This window comes from Vanacampus margaritifer, chromosome 5, assembly GCF_051991255.1.
Source record: "Vanacampus margaritifer isolate UIUO_Vmar chromosome 5, RoL_Vmar_1.0, whole genome shotgun sequence".
NCBI classification, from domain to species: Eukaryota; Metazoa; Chordata; class Actinopteri; order Syngnathiformes; family Syngnathidae; genus Vanacampus; species Vanacampus margaritifer.
The window spans coordinates 29,422,313-29,445,612 of NC_135436.1; the positions used below are offsets into that span (position 1 = coordinate 29,422,313).

At 42.9% G+C, this 23,300-nt stretch overlaps 2 protein-coding genes across 5 annotated transcripts in view; both read left to right on the top strand.

The window, feature by feature from the left end:
- Positions 1 to 466: 466 nt before the first annotated feature.
- On the top strand, positions 467 to 7,281 carry trmt9b (tRNA methyltransferase 9B). 2 transcript variants are annotated; one of them, XM_077565236.1, is made up of 4 exons: positions 467 to 635; positions 3,482 to 3,663; positions 4,634 to 4,807; positions 6,156 to 7,281. In XM_077565236.1, exons 2-4 carry the CDS (start codon positions 3,507 to 3,509, stop codon positions 6,974 to 6,976), a joined length of 1,152 nt encoding a protein of 383 aa, XP_077421362.1. In that variant the 5' UTR covers positions 467 to 635; positions 3,482 to 3,506; the 3' UTR covers positions 6,977 to 7,281. The 2 variants fall into 2 exon arrangements, with proteins under 2 accessions (XP_077421362.1, XP_077421363.1); XM_077565237.1 differs by lacking the exon at positions 467 to 635 and adding an exon at positions 676 to 807.
- Positions 7,282 to 13,105: 5,824 nt separating this feature from the next.
- The window catches only part of stard13b (StAR related lipid transfer domain containing 13b), a 68,128-nt gene continuing 57,933 nt past the window's right edge, over positions 13,106 to 23,300 (top strand). Inside the window, exons 1-3 of one of the 3 annotated variants that reach the window (XM_077565624.1) lie at positions 13,106 to 13,267; positions 15,925 to 17,834; positions 22,603 to 22,746. In XM_077565624.1, coding sequence (XP_077421750.1) covers positions 16,029 to 17,834; positions 22,603 to 22,746 — 1,950 coding nt within the window. In that variant the 5' untranslated portion in view covers positions 13,106 to 13,267; positions 15,925 to 16,028. Of the gene's footprint in view, positions 13,268 to 15,924; positions 17,835 to 22,602; positions 22,747 to 23,300 lie in introns of those variants that run through there. The other 2 variants (XM_077565629.1, XM_077565631.1) reach the window with 2 other exon arrangements.

A 23,300-nucleotide genomic window follows, 5' to 3' on the forward strand; every position in this document is an offset into this window, starting at 1 on the left:
TTGCCACCGCATCGCGTGTTTTTGTTTTTTTTTTGTTTCGCACGAAAGAGCGCTCAACGAAGCCCAGTAAAGTTTTCGTTGTAAGAATCAACAACACTAACATGGGCCTTTCAAAATAAAAGCGTCGGTTTAGGATTGTTGGAACAATTTGCGATTTTGTTAGAAATGTATTTTTGTATACCGCACTGTCACTTCTTAAAGTACAAATAAAAAACTCTATAGAAAGAAAATAAGCATTTACAACAACTGAAGGTGAGCAAGAGATGGATTGACCAATAACAAAATAAATCTTGAGCCTAATTTCTAAAATAATGTTAAAATGTACGCAGGGAGCTAATTCGGCGATGGGAGGGTCGATCCCACCTCCACCACAAACGTCAAAGTAACTTTAACTTGCGGTAGGAGTTGACTACGGCGGGAGAGTCGTCCCTGTTTTACTTTATTGTCTCAGCCTACCCGGAAGTTGCTTTTCGTCTTCCAACGGTGGCCTTGACAGGTGTTGGCCGCGTCAACGAGAGACGTCGCCGCCGATGGCTCCCCAGCCGTTCGGCGGCTCGTTGACGGCGGCCGCTCAAGCACGGCAGTCACGCACGACGGCGACTCGTTTCTCCACGCGTGTGGTGACGTGACGTCAGGTAACGTAACGTGGATTCAAGTACGCACGCGTTTAAATGATAAAAAAAAAAAAAGAAATGTGGCCGCCGTAGGCACAGCAGCAGGTGCGTGGCCGCCGGGTGCCAATTAGCGAGGAGAAAGCTGCAAGTTCACTTGTAGGGAGACGGACGCCTCTCGACGCATTCATGCATGGTGAGGCATTTTCGTCAATCTCCAAACGAACCGTGAGCCGCTGGCCGGTGCAGCGTGGTGATTAAATGACGTGATTTCATTCCAATTCAAACTTAGCCGTTTTTTTTTTTTTGTTTTTTTTTAAAGAGGTGTTAATTAATATGACACAAGTTGGCGAAAATGTGGTAGAGTGACTTGAGAGGCTCCTCGGGTTAAACAGTCAAGCGGAGTCATGGCTGCAGGCTTCAATTTGACGGGTAAACCTGTTTGTCTGCGGTTGGAGGGATGTCCTGGCAACCTCGACTGCAGCCCAGGTCGCTTCTCTGCTCCATCATCATCATCATCATCATCATCATCATCACCATCATTCATGGTCTTGAATGACCTCTGGCTGCTCCAAGGTTAGGTTCCGCTCCACTCCACAGTGCCCCGCTACATAGCTGGGATGCTATCCCGCATTGACATTTTCAGTCTGAGGCTTTCTCCCTCTTGCTGATTGCATAATGAGTACCTGACTTTGGTGAGGCGGGAGGGGAGGGGCGGGGGAGACGCCGACGGAGGACAGTGTTACATAATAAGCCATGTTTTCCTTCCATTTGGGTGGGATGATGCGAGCAGATTTGCAAATGGGCCCCTTTGGAGGCTTTTAAGGTGTCCATCAGCCATCAGGCGTGTGTTTGCACGGCGGTTCGAGTGTTCAATGTTGTGGAGGGCCCAGCACTCGTCGGTCTTGCCTCCCGTGACCTCGGCCAGCCGAACCCTGGCAAGAAATCACAGCTGGAGCGCTTTTGTTTGTCGACAATTGCTTTTCGTGCACAGAGATGCCAAGAAGCTATCAATAGACGAGTTCATTATGTTTGTAAACAAAAGGTGGCGGAAGTGAACTGGAAATAATGAAAATGTCTGAGCCAGACCCTCAATGATCATGTTAAAGATCTGACGTTTTATTAACGAGCTCAGAGCAGATAAAGAGAAGTCGTGAATTGCACGACAATGTTTAGGATTGAACGAAGCTCCAGAAAGCTTTGTTTAAAAAATAAATAAAAGACAGAGTTTTTTGCCTCACTAATCCATTCGATTTTTTTCCTGTTGTTAGATGACTGCACCAGGTGTGTGATGATGTCAAGCTAGGGCTGCTCGATTATGGAAAAAATTAATAATCACGATTATTTTGGTAATAATTGAAATCACGATTATTCAAACGGTAATTTTTTGGGGGTACACAACAAGAAATTGTTTAAACATTTAAAAATATGAAGACCAATTCAAAAAAATAGAAACACTATAATTATGTAAGGTCCTTTAGGACCAAACTGAATTTGTAATAATATGTATTTATTATAATAATAATAATAATAATAATAATACAGTATATTTATTTATTTATGTTGGCAAAAACTTGGAGTGCAGCGTGTGCATCCTTTATTTTTTGCTACAAAACAAGAAAATTATTGAACGTAAAAAATATTAATTTAAAACAAATTCTTTGAAACACTATAATTATGCAAGTTTCTTTTGGATGAAACAAAATTATTAAAATAGTTGTTTTCAATTTTTAAATAGGTGCAAATGTATACATTCAAACCTGATTTTGTAATTGTGGAGTGTAATAATTGAAATTGTAATTGAATTTCTATAAATTGCACAGCCCATCTCAAGCTGCAACAAAGTCAAGCACATGTTTGTTTTTTGTTTTTATTTTTTATTTACTCCTCAAAGCACCTGCGTGCCTGTTAATTGTGCTGCTTCAGCTTCACTCCCGAACGGCATTTGTATTCACCAAAACGTATCGGCAAAAAAACGTGACGCCCGTCCGTCTCCTGCAGCGTTTCGGGATGAGTCGTTCAGGGATTAACGTAATAAACCTGCAATTCCATCTGCACGTGTTCGTATCCTCCACGGAAGGTCGCGCGAGGCGAACGCGCCGGCCGAAATGTGAGCTGACGCCAACGTGTCACCGAATAGCGGCAAACCCCCCAACAAGGTGGCGGCGGCGTCGTAACACTCGCCGGATTTTATGTTGTGACCTTTCCCCCCCCCCCCCCTTTTCCCTACAGCAGCTTCTCCGCTGCAGCGGCGCTACCTCGACGTAATGCGGCGAACACGCACTTTACCAGGCTGACATGAAACGTGGCTTGATTGTAAATGTGAAACATGACGTGCACGCCACAAAGGCAGCGAGGTGAGATTAGAAATGAAACGGCACGGGAAAGGAGAAGCCCTGCTTTCTGCCGGCTTCTGGACTGAGCCCCAAATAGCAAAAAATATGCCAGTAATCGACGCCCCCAAAAGGGTTTGTCATTGCATATACAGTAAGAACTCACTTAAGGCATAATTCCTTGACTCCAAAATGTCACCAGATGGCAGGAGCCATTTTGCAAACAACTTTCAAGCTAGGACGGCATCAGAGGCCAAAGGTGGAGTTGGGCTTTGTTGACCGATTGCTTAGCAGTTGAATTAACGCTCATTAGCCGGCTAAACATGACCAAAGACATGCAAACAGATGGACGACATACAGGATGTCGCATATGTTGCATCGCAATCGTTCTTGTTGTACATGCGATGCGAGAACTCAAGTTGGAAATGCAATTTTAACGCATGTCAGTTCAAATCGCCGCCGATTCCTGCGTAGCGCTGCTAATCGGCGTAACACACGGAATGGCGGTTGACGACTTAACCCCGGCTTGTTCCGTAGACGCGGCGGCGCCAGGCGGTCGTCGATGATGGACGAGGCGGCCAGCCAGCTGGAGCGAGAGCACGTGCACGGCGTCTACGACAAGATCGCGCCCTACTTCAACGACAGCCGCTACAAGGCCTGGCCCAAGGTGCGGCAGTTCCTGCTGGACCAGCCGCCCGGCAGCATCGTCGTCGACGTCGGTGGGTGCCGCCGGCTTTTTGCACGACTTGTGGGCATTTGAACCATTTCTATTAGTTTAACATTTTCCCCACTTTTATTAACAAGTGTATGAAAACCTAGAATTTTTTTTATTATTGTACATTTAGAACAAATATAAAATTTGTGATTAATCGTGAGTTAACTAGTAGAGTCATGCTATTAATTATGATTACAAAAATTAATTGCCTGATTTGATAAAAATAAATTCGTTTTTTTTTTTTAAAGAAAAGATTATTAGAAATTAGGAATTTTTCATAATTAAACCCATGATTTCACTAGTTAACTCACGATTAATCACAAGTTTTCTGTTCTAAATGTACAAGAATTTTTTTTCTTCTTCTAGGTTTTCATACTCTTGCTGACTTCTATAGCCGTCAATGGCAGTGAATGAGTTAATTACTCTTTAAGCATTAAAAAAAATCACCTTCATTTTTTGTACTCATTTACTCCTAAAAACGTATGAATATGGTTTTTAATGTTTTGCGTGTCCCAAAGACGTATGTATATGTTTGTATGGTTTTTTTTTTTTATGCTAGAGCACACGAAAGAAGTACGGTTGAAAAAAATGGTAGTTATTACACAAACGGCCAACAGGTGGCAGCAGAGCAAAGGAAATGAACCAGGACCATGTTGAAAAAAAACTCAATTACTCACAATTCTAAATAGATTTGTGAATAATGATGAAATTTAGCTGTATTCTAAATGACAAAAAAAAAATAGAAATATACTTTTTTTTTGATGAAAGAAGAGACTTTAATCTTTTGGTAGGTTCCATGTTTTTATAGCAATAGAACAGAATATTCTGTGGGCCTTGCAAAATCGGTCCAAATCCAGTAAACCAGCCGGGAGCGAAGGGAATTGCTTCTGTGAAAATGGCTGCGAGTGAATGAGTTCAACATCCATTTTGACAAGTACTTTGTTGTGAAATGGCCTTCTTGTGACCCCGCGCAGGCTGCGGCAACGGCAAATACCTCGACATTAACGAGGGAGCGTTCAAGCTGGGCTGCGACGTCTGTCGCCCCCTGGTGGACTTTGCCGGCAGCCGAGGTCACGAGGTGCAGATGTGCGACGGCCTCCACCTGCCTTACCGCGACGGCTGCTTCGATGCCGTGCTCTCCGTCGCAGGTGACCGCGACAAATGCCTGCGTTCTGCTTTCAACTCAACTTTATTTATAAAGCACTTGAAAACAAGCTTTGCTGTATACAAAGTGCTGTACATGGAAAAGAAATCGGTCGTGCGGTAACGAGAAGTTAAACAAGAAAAAAATTATAATATATAATAACAAGTTGAAGGTAAATGAGGGAGTGAATAAGTAAATAAATACAGGAATAAAATAAGCATCAATTTCGTAACACAGAATACAGCACAAGTGAGCCAAAAGCCGAACAATAGCGATTTTACCGGTTTTAAGACGGGTTTTAAAAGTAGCTCGAGAGAGAGATTGCCTCATATGGAGGTTGAAGGTCGTTCCAAAAGGGAGGCTCGATCCCCTCTCAGCCTCCGCTTTGTCCTCTGTACTTCCAATTTTGTCTGGTCTGCTGACTCAAAATACCACCTAAATATATAGAATATATATTTTATATATGTATATTTAATATTAAAAAATATATAGAATTATAACTAGACAAAAGCACACGAATATGATGAAATGTTTTTAAAAAAAATGCTGCAGTGGAAAGTCGAACCTTTAGGCACACTTAAAATTTTGCAAAAAAATGGGGAGAAAAATACATCATAATATATTGAAATTTGACCACCCAAAAAAAAAAAAATAATAAAAAGCAAAATATATTGCAGAATTACAATACAAAACTTAGACAAAAAAATCCTGTACAGTAATCAGATATTGGCCAAAGGATATTACAAGCATAGCAAATTAGATAATACACAAATATGATCAAAAAGAAAAGTTGAATACAGTATTAGTAATAGAAAAAATATTAGACAACAAAAAGAAAAAAATACAATATGACATAAAAATACACAAATCCTAGCTAAAGATATTTAATACCAAAACATTGGATAAGAATACACAAATATTAGTTTAAGAAATGGTATACAGTAATCTAATAACAACATTTCAAACAATAGAAAAATGGACAAACCATTATCATACAATTAGAAAAAAAAAGAAGACAAATACTGTTCACAAAGCTTGGCCAAAATATATTTTTTGTCATTGCGTTAAATTAAATCTCATATATTGGTACAAGTACAAAAGGTGCTCGGTATTGACGAGTACTTAAAAAGTGAGTACTTGTCGGCCTGAAAAAAGTCAATAATAAATAATAGACCAAAAAGAATATTCGACAAAAATGCAAAAATTTTGAAAAATATAAGAAAATCGATTAGGAAAGAAATTAGATGCAAATCCGAATGTTGTTCCCCCCCAAAAAATGAAAGGGAAAAACTCGAGAAAAATCGATGGCGAATTTGCTGAAGTAACGTTTGCGTGTGATGTTTGCGTTGCAGTCATCCATCATTTGTCCACCAAAGAACGTCGTATCCGAGCAATACGGGAGATGGCGCGCACGCTGCGCGCGGGCGGCCGCGTCATGATCTGCGTGTGGGCCATGGAGCAGAAGCGCCGCAAGTTCGACAAGCAGGACATCTTCGTCCCGTGGAACCCCAACCTGCGCTCGCCCGACGCCGAGACGACGACGCCGCCGCGCCGGCCGGCGACCCAGAGCGCCGGCGACGTCGTCGACCAAGGTGACAAGCACAGGAAGGTCCGAAGCACATCGTCGGTGGCCGACGCGGCGGCGCCCGGCGCTCACAGACTCTGGTTCTTCTCGCGCTCCCTGGACTCGGTCTTCGACTTCGGGAGCTTGTCCGTCTCCCGCTCGTCGTCCCGGGAGCTCGACACTTTATCACCCGCCGCCGGCCAGGGCGGAGCCTCGGGGCCGCGGGGTCGAGGGCGGGCTTTCATCCAGCACTTTTCCAGCTTCTTCTCCACGCCGCCCACGGTGGGGTCCGAGGAGGACGTCTTCGGCTCCGGCGCCGATCTGCACCAGGAGCCCGAAGAGGAGCGCGGCGCCGGCGCGGCCCTGGCACCCGAGTGCGGCGCCCTGGCTCTGCCCGACCTGGTCCCCTTCCAGGGGGAGCACCCGGGCCGGGAGAGCGCGGCGGCCGACGGTTCCTGCCTGAGGTACTACCACGTGTTCAGGGAGGGCGAGCTGGCCGAGCTCATCGCCAATCACGTGACCCAACTCCGCGTCCGCCACACCTACTTCGACCACGCCAACTGGTGCGTGGTGGCCGAGAAGGTAGAGCCCGGACCCGGGATCATCTGACCGGCTTTTTTATTGTATTCTTATTTTTACTTCCTCTTCTAATTTATTTCACCGTTTTTATCGTCTGCCTTTGAGTTTTAGCACCGAATCTCAGTTTTTACTTTCACTTGATGATTCCGAGCAATCTCGGTTTTTACTTGATGTTTTTAGCAGTTTACAGTCTTACAACACAAAAGCCGTTCCGTGGCTACAATGCACAACTGTTCTTAGTTTTGTTTGTTTTTTGCACTTTTTACTTTATTCAACAAAGAAACATGTGGCAAATCCAGGTCCAGAAAGTAAAAACCCTGACACTTTGGCTTTAGCCCCAGCTTCTAGCTAGCTAGCTAGCTAGCTAGCTCCCATTGTGCTTGTTTAGCTTTTAGGGAGCTAGCTAGCTAGCTAGCTAGCTCCCATTGTGCTTGTTTAGCTTTTAGGGAGCTAGCTAGCTAGCTAGCTAGCTCCCATTGTGCTTGTTTAGCTTTTAGGGAGCTAGCTAGCTAGCTAGCTAGCTCCCATTGTGCTTGTTTAGCTTTTAGGGAGCTAGCTAGCTAGTATCAGGGGCTAAAGCCAAACTGTGGCAGGGTTTTTACTTTCTGGACATGGATTTGCCACCTCTGCAAAGAAAGCAACACACACACAGTACTCTTGTATAAAATGGACAAGTTTTAAGAAAAATCTGTCATAATTGAAATTTAAAAATTGTAGTAGTAGATCTAAAATCTTAAGCTAAATAGGAGTGGCACAAGTCCAAACATTAGGCACACGTAAACAGCTAAAGCAATAATGCACATCAAGACCAAAAGATTAGGAAAACCTTTGCGATATTTGACAAAGCGCACAAATATGGAGGAAAGAAATAGATTTTTTTTTTTGTGGGGGTTTACATTGTAGCACTGAATCTTTTTATTATTTTTTTTTATTATTATTTTTTTTAATTGATGATTCCAGTATGTTTGAAGTCTTTATAAACAAATGTTACTCCACGGCTGCAACGCATGACTGTTTTGGATTGACTTTATTTTTAATTTGACAGATTGAACCAACTTTGTTTTTAAATGCAGTATAAAATCAAACAAAAATAGCGGCAAACTTATTTCATTAGCAAGGCAACTTTTGTGATGCTAAAAATAGTCTAAAAAAATAAATAAAAGTATGTATGGAATAAATAAAAGTCCCATGGGAAAAAAAATATTATATATATATATATATTAATATATATATATTAATATATATAATATATATAATAATATATATATTGGAAAAATATTTAACAGAATTAAGAGTTTCATCACTGATTCTCAATTTTGAATGATTCCAGAAATCTCCTGCCTTAAAAACAAAAAGTTACTCTGTGCCTGCAACACTTGATTTTATCATCATTATTATTATTATTTTTAAAAGTCTTCTTTCAGTGTTTTTCCAGATGGATTCACTTTACTTTTTACATACCGATATGCACCATTGCCCCCCCCCCCCCCAAAAAAAAAAACAAACTCAAATTGGGCTTGCTTTGAATGGGGAAAAAGTAGTGCCACCTGGTGGACATATTGAAAATGTGAAATTCAGTAGTTCTTTTTTTAATAATTTTTTTTTATAATTGTATGGGTACAAGAAAAACATTTTTTTATCAGGGATTTATTAATTGCAGTTGCACAAGTCAAAATATTAGGCACACTGGGAGAGTACGCAATAATGCTCAATTGATCAGAAAAAATATTGAAAAAGTTTTTAGACTGAATAAACCCACAATCTGGGAAAATATAAAAATGCACAAATTTGAGAAATTTTCAAAACCATTTTTTGTTGTTGTTGTCTGCGTATAACTTTTAACAGCTCAGCTTTGTGTGGCTGTTTCCAGTCTTAAAGGCTGAAGTTCCTCCGTGGCTGCCATGCACGACTGTTCCTTTTTATTAATCATTAAAAAAAATGAATATCTTCATATGGTCGTGTAGGAAATGATGCACGTGTTCGTTCCAGACGTGTTAATAGTCCACACAGTAAACGTTATTTATTTTTTTTATTTCCTCCTGTTTTTGAGGCTTTTCTTTTCGTGACATCTCGCGTTTTTTCGGTGTGCTTTCGCCAGTCGTCGCATGTGCGAGCAGCTCAAGTCAAAAATGTGTCGCATGCGTCCTACGAGCGGAAAAACGAAAATTGGCCGCCTCATACTGTGAATTAATGTTGCACTGTACGCCCATTGTGATTTACATGGAAACTTGAAACCTTGTGCCAAGGAGGTGTTTCGTGTTTGTGTCAATACGGTTGTCGTGTTTTTTTGTTTTTTTCCCGATTAAAAAGTTTCGTGTTGATCGTAGTGAAGTCTCCGAGTAGTTTTTGACGAACATTTCATCATCGCGTGTTGTCGTTCGTTTTGATGGAAATGTGGAAATTGCGGTTGCAAAATTTTGACGCAGGGATTCTCGCCACCAAGTATGCAAGTTGAAAGTACTAAAACCTTACTTTGAGTCCAAAGTTCACATTTTAAACCTAAACTCTAGTTAAAGGCATCATTTGAAACCCTAACATTGGTTAAAAGCCTACTTTGACTAACTCTAGTTTAAAACCCTAATTGTTAAAGCCAAACTCAAGTTTAATAACCCTAACTTGCAATCCTAACTAGATTAAAACTCACTTTGAAACTCCAACTCGGACATAAAACTCATTTGAAACCACAACCCTAGTTTAAAACCCTGTTTTGAACACACATGCTATTTTAAAAACCCTACTTTGAAACCCTAACCCTAGTTTAAAGCCCTAATTCTTAAAGCCTGATTTGAAACCCCGATTCTAGTTTAAAACCCTACTTTGAAGCCCAATGCTAGATTTGAAACCCTTACCCTAGTTTAAAAAAAAAAAAAAAAAACATACTTTGAAACCCTAACCATAATTTGATACCCCAACTGGGTCAAACCCTACTTTTGAAACCCTAACTGTGATTTCCTGACTATTTCCTCCTTTCGAACCCAAATCAGGTCTTGACACCCCCCACGTCACTAGACTCCAGACTGTCAGCAAGACTCCAATTTAAAGTTGCCGGTGGTTATTCTTCAGAACTCGTTTCGAATAACTTAACACATTGCTTGACCTTTGACCCAAACAAACCCAGACTGCCACTCATCTCACGATCTGCTGCCGCGTCACACGACGTTCCAAGACGGGCGCTTATGAGCAACAGATGTCTATAATTCGTCAGTCAGATGCCGGCAAAGCAAACGTGCGCACGCCCCCCCCCCCGCCCCCCCGGAAGGAATTTGCGTCTCGGTGGCGAGTTGCCGCACGCCGGCTTCTTGTTGTGATTGTGCTCGATTCGTTTGGTGCGTGCGAGTGTGTTACTTTGTGTTTGTGTGCCGCATTCTTGTTGTATGTGTGCACAATGCAGTCGTACCTCGCACACGCAACTGGAATGCTCTCACACATATTATGAAACATTCTCTGATTCGCACTCATGCACAACACTGAAATAATTTCATTCTTTTTGACTCACACTCTACGGAAACACTTGCACACAACACTCTCAAATGCTACGCAAATGATCTTACACTTCGATGTAGCTCTCTCACACCCCTGAACTTTTTTGTTCACACTCGACCAAAAATACTCACACTACTGAAACACCCTCAACAAACATTCTTCATTCACGCACCACAGCAACACCCTACTGATTTTTTTTTGCTCACTTAGGCAACTAAAATGCTCTCAGTCACAAAGCTGAAACACTCACACACTACTGAAATGATCTCACACGCACACACAAACACTACTGAAACACTCTTATAAACACTACTGAAATTAAATATGCACTACATTAAAGACTTCATGCAATTTTTTTGCTTAAATGCAAACAAAATACTCTCACACATTACTGAAACACTCATGTAATACTGATTCACACAATACTGAAACATTTTCCTGTCACACACAATGCAACTACTGAACACACTACTGAAACATTCTTGGCTCACCTACACAACTAAAATCCTCTCATACACACTACTGAAACACACTCTCACACACAATACCGACTTTTCACTCACACACTCATGAAACACTCTTGAATGCTATAAGAAAACAGACACTATAGATTTCTCTCACATTTGTTTTGTCTGTATGCATGTGTACTAATATACTCTCTTTCACACTACTGAAGTCCTTGTGCACATTATACTGAAACACACAAATTTACGGAAATATGTCTGAGAGCATGTCAGGAGTTTGCATGTTTAAACATAATTTCAGTAGTATATATGAGAGCATTTGTGTAGTGAGTATGAGAGTCTAATTGGACAATTCAGCTTGTTTCAGTTATGTGTGAGAGGACTTCATTGTAGTGTGCCAGGTGTTTTCAGTAGTGTATATGAGAGAACTTTAGTAGTGCACATGAGCCAGAAAAAAAAAATCAGTAGTGTGTGTTTTAGAAATGTGTATGAGAATGTTATAGTAGTTTGCGTGAGAGTGGTTTAGGAGTGTGTTTGTGCACGCGTGCGTGTGTGTTTGTGTGTGCGACAGCTGAGATGAGAAGTCAGCCTGCGGTATTGTCGGAATGTGGTGTCGTGCGCCCTCGCCGGTTCGTGTTACATAACGGCTCCTCGCGCGTACGCTTTTGCCGCCTCGCTGCAGCTGCAACGACGCCGGAGGGCGAAGATGAAAGGCCGCGACGCGCGCGCCGCCACGCGTCTCAGTAATCAGATGGGGGATAGGACGGCGATCATTTTGCACCTGGGCCGCCTCGTCCACATAGTACCATTATGCCGGAGTGCAAAGCAAACACGGCGAAGTAGCATTTTGCTGTTGTGCTGCACGCAAATGGAATGGATACGATCTCATGGGATCAATATTTGGAAACTGCCACACACAGAAAAGCCCCCACCTCGTCAAATCTCATCGACTGTGTTGATGCTGAATGCTCGACTGGCCCATGTGCTCCAGGTAGCCTGGGTCAAAGGTCACCCTCATTTTACCGGCCTTTTTGGAGAATTCTGTGAATGAGGAATGAGGTGAAAAAGACTAAATGAAAGAAAATGCCAGTGTTTGATTCGCGACGATCCTGCCACCACTACAGGATGCAAGGAATCAAACAGAATCCTAATTTGGAACGGAATCCTCTTTAGAAATCCCCAAATTTGCTCAAACAACACACTTTGAAATAGGGACGTAACGATATCCAAACGTCGCGATGCGATGTCACGATATGAACCTCGCGATACGATAATTGGCACAAAGTTGTGGGCAGCATGGCGATATCAAAAAAGTTTATTAATTTTTTTAGCTCATATGAAAAAAAAAAGCACAATATTGTGCTTTTGTACATAACAGCAATGCACATAAACAACACACAATCTCTAATAAAACTTAATATTGAGGCACTTGCTAATGCTAATGCATTGAGTTCCTCCACATATTGACTTGTTTTAGTTTTTTTTAGCGTGGGTTTTAAACTTAGAAGGGCCCAAACATGCCACATGAAAATTAAACTGCACTAAACAAACTTGGCCACCAGAGGGTGCTAGAACCACACGAATGGAAATCAACTTGACATTTTGATCATCATTGTGAATCCAGCGAAATTGTGGCCGTTTTAATATCGTGATATCGCGATATCGCCGCTATCGTTACATCCCTACTTTGAAACACAAATTTGAAAAAGAAAAAGACTTTTAAACCTAATTTAAAATTACAGTGTTGGCTTTAAACCAAATGTTGCTTGAGTTGAAACCCAGTTTTTTCCTGAGGTTTTGTTCAATCCTAATTTAAAAATAAATAAATAAATAAATAATCCTGTCTCGAAAAACAAATAACCATCAATGGCGACAGCCCCCCACAATCCTTTGAGAAGGACTGATTTAGTGCTTTTACTTTCAGTTGTGCTTCAGTGTGAACACGATGGCGTGAGTAAATCACTGGCGCCTTTTCTCTTTCTCTACTTGAAAGCATTCCTGCAGCGTCTGTTTTTCCCGAGAGGGCTGGCGGGTCAGTGTTCATCTTGTCCCCGCGAGGGCCCGCCTCACGCTAACCCGTTTCACCTCGTCCCCTACTCAGCGCCAACTATCTCTCCTCCCTCTCCCTCTCTTTCCTTGTTGCTTCCTTTCTCCCTCCCCCTTCCCGTCCGTCTCCCTCACAAATAGACGCCCCCCCCTCCCTCCGCGCTCATATTCGGAACGCTTTGGAGTGTTCGGCGAGACACCGGCACCGGGAGGAGGATGGCGACGGCGGCGGCGGCGGTGACGAGCCCGCCTTCGAGTAACACGCGCGGTGGTCGGGGGACGCCCCGCGGGGCCCGTCTGGCACACGCGTCTCTTTTCTCCTCAACAGGTGAGTCCTCGTGCTGCTGTTTGTTGATTCTTACTTCTTCTACTTCATCAAGTCCAAAAATGTGCTTTTCAATTCTGTAATATGTTCTATGCAGTCCCAGTAGTCTAAACAGCATCCTGATCAATACCGCGTCCATTGAATATAACTAAAGCGGTCAAACTATCCAATCTTTTTTTAAATCGATTATCCTATTGACAGGGATGTGATTTTTCCGCTAATTCGCGGAATTCTGCTTTTTTTTTTTATCTCCCCCCAAAAAAAAAAAATTCCGATTTTTTTTTTTTTTTTAGTAGTTCATTGTGTATGCACATGACTCCGACAGATAACATCTTCTGCTATAACAAAGACATTTGTGGTATGCTCTAATATGAGTTACTTTTCATTTGGTCATGATACAATTATTTGTTCATGAAATTTGAACTCTTCAACATTATTTATGTGTTAACTTAGTAATCACATTAGTTAGATATGATGATATTCTCAGTGATAGTTTTTAAAAGCAAAGGCAGTCCAATGTTTTTGAATGTGACTGATTTTGAGTTGACTAAAACTGCCATTTTATATGGGATAGTTCAATATACATTGAAAATTTATGCTGTTGTTTTGTCTATTTCTTTGTCATGTGAGTGCATTGAAAGTACTTCAAAACACGGAAAACCCATGAGCTCCGGGGGGCAGGCCCCCCTTGTCCCCCCACCAGGGCACTGCCCTGGACCTAGCTGGGTGCCAGCGGCCCCCAGACCCCCGGCTAAATTTTCAGATAATTTCACTTTGGTCAAATCACATCCCTGTATTGATTATGCCATTGAGTAATCGCCCCCCATAAAATGCTCACGCCACACTGAAGGGAAGCTTTAAGGCGGAGTCACAAGTTGGGTTTCCGTCCCCCCATTTCTATTCAAATTTTCAAGAAATGTGAAAATAAACTGAATGGAAATGCTAGAAATTCAAAAAAGGGCCCAGAATTTGCTAAAAAGTTTTTACGCTTAAATGGGGGTGGATTATGAAGCGTATCGAAAAAAAGGAAATTTTATAAAGTAAGGTATGTTTGAGGGGACGACGGAACAGAAATCTTTTTGGAATTAATTAACGAAACGAACATTAATGCTATTTTGGATGGAAAACATCAAAGAAACGCTACAGTTCATCAAGAATTACAAAGCAAACTCATACGGCGTCACTTCCTGGTCTTTTTCTTCCTCTGGAGGATCACATCTCTATGGTGTATAGCGCCACCTACAGCGGCGGAGTCCCCTCTCAATATTCGCAAAAGAAGAACAGATAGAAACGGGCATAAGCCACATGTCCGCTTTGCGCATTTTCAGTCGATTCGCTTAAATAATTCGAAACAGTTGGATGGAAACCCGACTAGAGTTTAAAAAAAAAAAAGCTTTAATATAAACATTTGAAACCCCGCCAATTACAGACGATGCTTCAACAATAATAAACAACTGGAGGTGCCTGTTTTAGCTACAATGAGCTCAATAACTTCCTGGCCACCGCCAAAGAAAGATGAAAGAAAGAAAATGGTTGGGGCGGAACTTGGAGTCTGACTTTTTTAGTCAACCTGTTTTTCATGTCAACTTATCTGACTTGGTCAACTTTTTCCCCCAGCACTGCAAAAAATATGATAATAATTTCTGCATCTCAGGGGGCGACCACTTGGCCCCTTGCTGACGAATGAAATTGACGCAGAGCACGATTTCTATTTCAAATACTATTTATAGTACATTACAACTTTTTGTTGACTTAAAAATGGATACATTTGACCCAGATCAGGTAACAGGTGGATTATATATAACCCTTGTTAGGTATTCCTTCCGCCCCTCAGCCTTCAAATCCGTTTTCGGTTTTGTCTGATGACATCTTTTTCATTCCAATTTATTGTCTCCTGTTACGTTTGTTTCTCAGAACGACAAAGTTATATTTGGGGTCAATTTGACCCGTTATTCAAAAACGTCAGGTACAGGAAAAAAAAAAAACACCATTACAATCAATATTTGTAGTTGATTACACATATATAGTCCTTTAAAAAAAAAAAAAAACTCTTAAATTGATCGATTTGACCTGCAAAATATCCAAGATGTTAAATGCCAATCCAAGAGATGTCTGATCTCTGAACATCAACTGAAAACTTTTCCACTTTGTAAAACAACGGCATCAGATTGGCCGGAATGACTTTTTGGCTTTTATCCTCGTGCCCGAGGTCGCGTTCTCAGCTCAGTTCCTAAAAGCAAATAAATGTGGAGACGCGTTAGTGTGGCTTGACCAGCCGGGAGTTCCGCCGGCTCTCGAGGAAATTACGAGTTTCAGATGCAAGCGGTGGAACTCAGCCAGTCGCCAAGCGCAGTGAAGCGACTCCCTCCCCCTGATGAATGGCGCGTCGCGGGCGGAACCCAAATCAGCCACCGCCAAGAAGAGCCGTCGGATTCCTCTGCAGAGTGATGTCACCGCCGTCAAGCGTGAAACGGATCCAGACATGAACGGCTCGCCCCCGATGCCAGATGTTCAAATCGGCGGCACACGACGAACTACTGCAGGGATGACAAAAGAAGACGCTCGCAATTTGTGGTGGATTCGAGGCTACTCTGATCTCAGGAATCGCAACTAGAGCCTGGAACTCATCCCGTTCTGGTATCTGCTTATCTCTGTTTCAGGTGATGTCAATCACACTGAGGATCTCGGATGACGTGGCCTCGTTTGCCGGCAGCTGCCACACCCGTGGATTTTAAATCCTGACAAATTGCAGGCATTAACAACAATGGCGCGATTAGGGAGACATCCAGCCACACTCTTGGAATCGAACCGATTGGCCTTTTCAGGGCGGGGTTCATCGGCAGAACGTGATGTTGACGGCTCACGCGACCTCAACGGGGACCCTCTGCGTGCTGAGGAGTCGCACGTCTCACGGTTGGAACCAGGACACGACGGACAAAAGGACAAAGCTGCTGGGTTTTTCCTTCCTACGGAAACTGTTGTGGAATTTATCCCACAGGGGTGTGATCAAGATCTGAATTGTCCTAACCGGGACCCGAATGGAGAAGATCTTCTCGCTGACGGTCCATGCTGCCCCCATTTGGAACCGGTTCCTAAAGGACTACAGGACAGTTCTGTTGATGTTGGCTTTAATAACACGGAAACTCCTGAGGGATTTGTCCTCCGAGGTCATGATCCGGACTTAGATGTACTCAGCTCAATGCAGGATCACTGCAGGGATGATCTTGGTGGAGGTCCAAGCTGCTCCCAATTGGAACCCGTTCTGAAAGGACTAAAGGTCACTTCTGTTTGTGTCGGTCTTAGTAATGAGCAACTTGCAGAGGATTTACAAGGACAAGGAGAAGTACTAAAAGGCCGGAGTTTGCTGAACTCAATGAAGAACTACCGCGGTCCACGTCCTGTCAAGGACCCGAAAGGGGACGATGGCTTTCCTGTGGTGTCCTTCTGCGACCAGTTTGAAGCAGGACACAACGTCCTCAAGGACATTTTTGCTTGTGATGCTCTTAAGAAAGCAGAGTTTGAGGATTGGTGCGTTCAAGAGCCTGGACGAGAAGATCCGAGCCTACCCCACGATCGATGTGGTTCACGTCCTGTCCAGGACCACAGAGCAGATCATTTTTTTCCTGAGGGTCCACGTTGCTTGGAATTGTCTCCGAAAGGACTCCAAGACATTTCTGTTTGTACTGATTTGAAAAATGCAGAACCAATTGAGGTTTTGTGCTCACGGGAGCCTGGACGAGGACATATATGTCAAGCTCTCACTTTTCTGGACTCGCCTCCTGAGCAGTGTAGTCCAGGAGGGGGTGATGTCGGTCCTGAGGATCAGTGCCGCTCATGGGTGGAATCAGTTCCTAAAGGACTAAAGGACACTTCCACAGACGCTGGAGTGGAGCAAGGACAAATGTCTGTGATGCTTGGACATGCGCCTAAAGTTCTTGCGCTTCAGAGCTTACCTCAGGATCAGTCCAGTCCATGTCCTGTCCAGGACCACAGAATGGACGATCTTCTTCCTGAGCCTCAATGCTGCTCACAGTCGGAGCAAAGACACGACAAACTCAAGAACACTTCGGCCTGTGTCCGCCTCAGTCACTTTGAGGAGCATCACGGTCAAGCGTCTGCCGTAAATCGAGAGTTGACGCCTCGGAATTGCTCGGCTGACACAGCTGAGCGTGAGGACGTAGTCTTGAAGAAGCTCTCGAATAGCTTCGTCCGTCAAACATCTGAGGATTATCACAACGGCGCCTCATCCACACCTAATTGCCGAGGAACCCGCGAACTGCCCCGCATTGTCAAACACAAGCAGAGTTCCATCGCTTTCTCGGACTACGCGGAAAATCCTGCCGATGGCGCCGGCAGCTCGCAAGATGGCGGGTCCTCGGGGGACGAGGACGCCGACGCCGGACAGACGGACGATGACGATGTGTTCCTGGAGCTTCCGCTGAGCACCGAGATCCTGGCCAATCAAAGGCACAGGACGGAAAGCGGAAAGAGGCGGAGCTACTACGTTAGCGGGCCCACAGGATGCGTCGCGTGCGGTTGTGAAGCGGAGACAGAAAGCGGCAGGAAGGAGGTACGAAGATCTTCATTTCTAGTTCACCTTTGGAGGCCAGTGGCTGTTTACGGGACGGTCCTCACAGTTCCCTTCCTATGTTTTTTTTTTTAACCTAATGCTGGGCTTACACCGAATGATTAAAAACTGAACGTCGGTAGCAAGTCTTAGAGTTTTCCCGGAGTCACAGGTCGCTCGTCTCGATCGTTTAGTTGGGTAGTAATCGCGGCGCTTTTTAGTCTGTCTTTTGCTAGTCTTGGCTTTGCAGCATTGATCATTTCGTAGACGAACATTTTTTTTTTTCAGATGAAAGTGAAATTAAGACAAATAATAGAAGCCATTCATTGAGACGATGTTGATAACTATGCTAACCCTCTGAACTGACAAAGAGAACAACAAGGACGGCCTCGAGATTGCAGTTTTAGTATAACACTGCTTTCGGACAATCTGCATTCTTATATCAACCTGTAGTGTCGGTTGAAATCAGCTTTACTGGTGGTGTGAAGTTTCCTTTTCATTTTCCTTTTCTTTGTCTCATACACAAACCTCTTACACCGTAAGAGATGGAAAATAAAACAAACATGACGCCGTCAATCAGACATATTCAAATTTCCTCTATAACGTCAGGCTAATTCAACTCAAAAAGTAAACATAAATCTATTCAAAGATAAGTTTAATTCTTTAAATTGTTGTCACTTTCAACCGGGCTAAGAATCTTAAAATGTTGGATTGGTCATGCGCAAAACTGTTTTTAACTTCTTTAACTTCTTCGTTTCGCTCTCTCAATCAATTTGCCGACCTACGTCATTCTCCCTTTCTGCATTCCTTCAAAATAAACTTCCGTCCAAAGAGGAAGTTAGAAAATAAGAGTTTCAAATTGACAGGAATTTAGCAAATAAACCCGTTGTCCTTTACACAACCCATAAAAGAAGGGAACAATTGAATTGAGCACCATCGCAAATGTGATTTTTTTTTTTCCCCCCTAGCTGATACAGTCATAGTGCAGTAGCAGACGCTAACATTTGTTTGTCATCAGAGGTGGAAAAATCAGGTCCAGGAAGTAAAAACGCTGCCACAGTTTGGCTTTAGCCCTTGATGCTAGCTAGCTAGCTAGCTCCCTAGCAGGCAAACGAGCACCATGGCAGCTAGCTAGAGAGCTAGCTAGCTAGCTAGCACCTGGGGCTAAAGCCAAACTGTGGCAGGGTTTTTACTTTCTGGACCTGAATTTGCCACCTCTGTTTGTCATTAAGGGGCGAATAAGTGAGGGTATTGAAAGGACCCAGTAAGAGTTAAGTGCAGTATGCGTGGGCGTCCTACATATTCACATTTGTTGGGGCAGGAATGCAAACATGGCCTTCATGGGCAACGGCACGTACACGTAACGTCAAGCGTCACCTTTCCACACCGCCATGATCTCCACCTCTTTCCCGTTTACCGGCCCGTCAAAGCTTTCACACGCTGGACGTCCGCGCGCGGGCGCTTATCTCCAGCAAGGCTTTTCAAATGGCGCGTACGTGTCACGGCTGAAGATAACGCGCGAATGCGTCCGCTGCGACGCTTTTCCGATGGAGGAATGTGAGGAATGCGGGCGGTGAGTTGTAAAATGTTATCAAAAGCGCTCTACTCATACCGTCACGGCACGGGCGCCGCTATCGGCACGCTCCGAGGGCCTCTGGAACCCTGACTTCAATGGCGTGACGTTATGGTATTGATTTCACGCAGCTGGAAGCGACTCTTGGATGAATGTCAAAACGGGTAACATGCAGTCAGCCTGCTCATTAATATTCAGTGAGTTGGCCAGGGTGAGGTCAGAGGTCATTTTGGGCTAGCACATAAAGCTTAATGTGTTTACAAAAAAAAAAGGCATTCATATGACTGCATCCAACACATTAGAACTTTATATTTGGATACGTTATACACAAATATTAGAAATATACGTGTAAACGCACCAAAAGCCGAATATGCTCTTATTCCAGTTTTTAACGAACCAAATTCTTCATCATATACATGGAATTCGCAATACCTCGTTTGAACAAGGCATTGGTTTGCTCTGCTCTTCTTCATTTATTTGTATTTGCAAGGAATTTTGTTCTTTGTACACTCTAAAAAGACAATTGTTAAAACCAATTTCAGATTAGAAATTCAATTGTCGGCCAATTTAAAATGGCTTCAACTGGTAACACACGATTGAATTAAGTTCATCCAAAGTGAACGTATTAAGTTTAATGAACTCATGATTAATTATACGTAATATATTCACTTTGGATTAATTTAATTCAATCGTGTGTTACCAATTGAAGCCATTCTTTTAAAATTGGTCAACAATTAAATTTGTAATCTTAAATTGGTTCAACAATTCTCTTTTTAGTGTGTAGGAACCACTCGCTAAATGGGCCTCCTTGAATTTGATTTTTTTTTTTTTAACATGTAGTGCCATGCTAGCAAAGTGGGTTCCAAGAACATTGAAAGCATTTTCTTTCTTTCTCTTTTTTTATTTTTTTATTTTTTTTAACAAACAGTTTAGCACAGCTAGTGTAGCTTAGCTAACTTTCCTCGGTGTATGTTATGTGCTGTAAACATGGAGTGGCAAATGATACAGTTAAACATGCTAAAAAAAAATCATCATCTTTCAGTTAACTTGTCGTCATCCACTGCTTTGAATCCATTTGATCAGTTGTCACGTACTTGATCCGTACCGGGAAAACACAAATAGCTGAGTTTATCAGCACAACATGTTCTACATTTTTGGGGCATTCCTTGAAATTGAAGAAATATTCTATTCTTGCATTTTTCACTTTATTTATTTATTATTATTATTATTATTATTATTGTTATTATTATTATTGTTATTATTTGGAAGTTAAGAGCCACACGTACTCATTTGTGACATGCAGTTGTCAACTTAACCACATAGGGGCGCTGTGTGCATAATTTCCCAGACGCTTCAGCTCTTGGTTTGAGTGAGTCTGAGTCAAGAGCAACACTTTTTGGAGTGGAATGTCCTTTGCGGCAGCTGTCCAGGTAGCCTTTAGCGCAGAGGTGGACCTGGAGGGCCGGAGTCCTGCAGGTTTTGGATGTTTTCCCTTCTCCAACACAGCTGATATATATGATCAGCTCATCAGCAAGCTCCGCATAAGCCTGATAACGATCCTGTTGATTGGAATCCGCTTGTGTTAAGAGTGAGAAACCTCCAAAAGCTGCAGGACTCCGGCCCTCGAGGACCCAGATTGCCCCACCTCTGCTTTGGCGCCATTGATCGAGCGATTCCATGGTGATCCGCGGGTCACTCTCGCTGGGTGGCTCAGCCGGCGGAGCTTCTCTCCGCGCTCTCCTGCTCCTCATTTCCATGTGAAAGACGACAGTGTCGCCCCACACAATGCCGGCAATTTGCGCTGATGAACTTGTAGTTGGACAGTCGGCATGATAACGCCGATTTGTAGCGGGACCGGTTGCCATGGCGCCGGCCGGGACGGATGGATGAAGCGGAGCCAAAAGGGATTTCTTTGATTGATTGATTTGATGACATGAATCAGACTTGCAAGCCTCCTTTTGGAATGCGTCTGATTGTCATTGTGGGAGGCCACATGGTTCGAATCCGGGGCTTCATTAGCAGCAATTCTCATCTCTTGGCTTGAGGAGATTATTTTAATTTAATTTCTTTCTTTTTTTTTTTTACAACTGTTTTAACCAGCCGTAAGTAATCAGAAATCACACATTTCAAGAATCTTTTTTCACAACATTTAGTGAAAAGCATCTCTTGTCATTCAACTCCTTAAAGCCGCGTCATAAAATAAACTTCATTAGTTGCACAATCCAAAGAGATACTAAACCCCACCAGACAAATACAAAAAAAAAAAATCCTAATCATACAAGAATAGTTTTGAAAATATAGTTTAAATGAAGTCATCATTTTTACAAAATTAAAATCCTAATATGAAGAATAAAATTGTAATATTATGAGCATGTGTTTTCTTTGTTGCTTGTTGCTAGGCAGATTTCATTTGGCCTAAGCATAGTGGCTCATTTTTAGGGATAAGATAAATATGTTAGATTTTACAAACAATTACTGCTCTGTACTAAATTTATGGCGAGTTGTCACTCCTCACATGCCAACTGTATACTACACAGTTTCATGTACTTGCATGTGACAGTGACAAAGGGTGGGGGTGGGGGTGGGGGGGGGTGCCAGGAAAATGGAAATATATCAGCACATTTGTTTGACGGACACAAGATCACGCTGTCCAAACATGTCAAACTCGAGACCAGTCATCTCCACACTTAACACTGAGGGGAAGCTGACCTTCGGTGACCTCTCGGGCCTGAGGAGGAAACGTGAGAGTGACTGGAGAGGGTGTGGATTGGAAGGCCTCAACATTTAGGTCGTCCTTTTGGGACTGAGTGGGGAAAAATGTCCAGTCAGCTGACCTGTTGGGATTAGCCAGTCTCCCTAGAGACTTGGAAAAGGTACCGGCTTGTCAGCGCCTCGTTTTAAGTCACATTAGAAGAAGAAATATTCCAAGAAGAAAAGTAGGGGAAGTATTATTATTATTATTATTATTATAGCCATTTAGTGATTTATTCTGTCATAATATGACCAAAAAAAAGCTAGCTACCAAGCTAACAGTTATGCTAACAGCAACTACAATGACTGTTGGAGTAGTTTGATCAATTTAGATACCGATGAGTGAGGATTTTCACCTACGGCAGTTGAGCCTGGAACGCCGTCCTCCACAAGAAACCCAGGTTGACTGTCGCTAAACTTTCTAATATCTCGCATAATCCCTTCCAGGAGTCCCCGCAGCTCAAGTCTCCCTGCTCCGAGTCCATGAGCCAGTTGATGAGGAAGCTGGACCAGCTCCATCTGGACATTGAGGAGGCTCTGAGCGCAGGCTCCTCGCCCTCGGACACGCCCCGCACCGCACGCAGAAAACGGGTGAGAAGACAAATGACAGATGTAGAAGCGGCTCATCAACAAACGAAAGCGGTTGATTTCATCTGAAATTTATTTCCTTGAGACTCTCGGCCCTCGCAGTACATTCCTGTAAAGCGTACGCCGCATTCCTGGTCATGCTGTCAATCGGGCCCAAATCCATTTTCTGCGCTCCTACAGTGTTAGCAGAGGCGGAAAAAGTACACACACACTCACACACGCCTTTTGCGGTTAAGCTAGCTCGTGTTGGCTCCACCATTAAAATAGTCACGTCAAAGTCACTATTGAAGCTTGTTTTCTTCACATTTCAGTAAGAAACGGACGTGAACGCAAGACATGTTCAAATGTTGACGACTATTGACAATTTCAAGCTCACCTCACAAATCAAAATGGCGGGCTGACCATTGAACAGCATCGGACTTTGGATCCTTGACATTTGATTTGTGAGGATTATTTTGATTTCTAAATGTGATGAAATGTTGTTTGACAACTATAACAATCTGCCTGGTTTGTATGCTAGTCACAGGCAAAAGCAAAAAGCAATCCGACGTTTGTTT

Excerpts from the sequence above, each read along its gene's own strand:
- trmt9b (XM_077565236.1), top strand. The coding sequence starts at position 3,507 with ATGATGGACGAGGCGGCCAGCCAGCTGGAGCGAGAGCACGTGCACGGC. Across the intron at positions 3,664-4,633 it reads CAGCATCGTCGTCGACGTCG|GCTGCGGCAACGGCAAATAC; the intron begins GTGGGTGCCGCC and ends GACCCCGCGCAG. Across the intron at positions 4,808-6,155 it reads TGCCGTGCTCTCCGTCGCAG|TCATCCATCATTTGTCCACC; the intron begins GTGACCGCGACA and ends TTTGCGTTGCAG.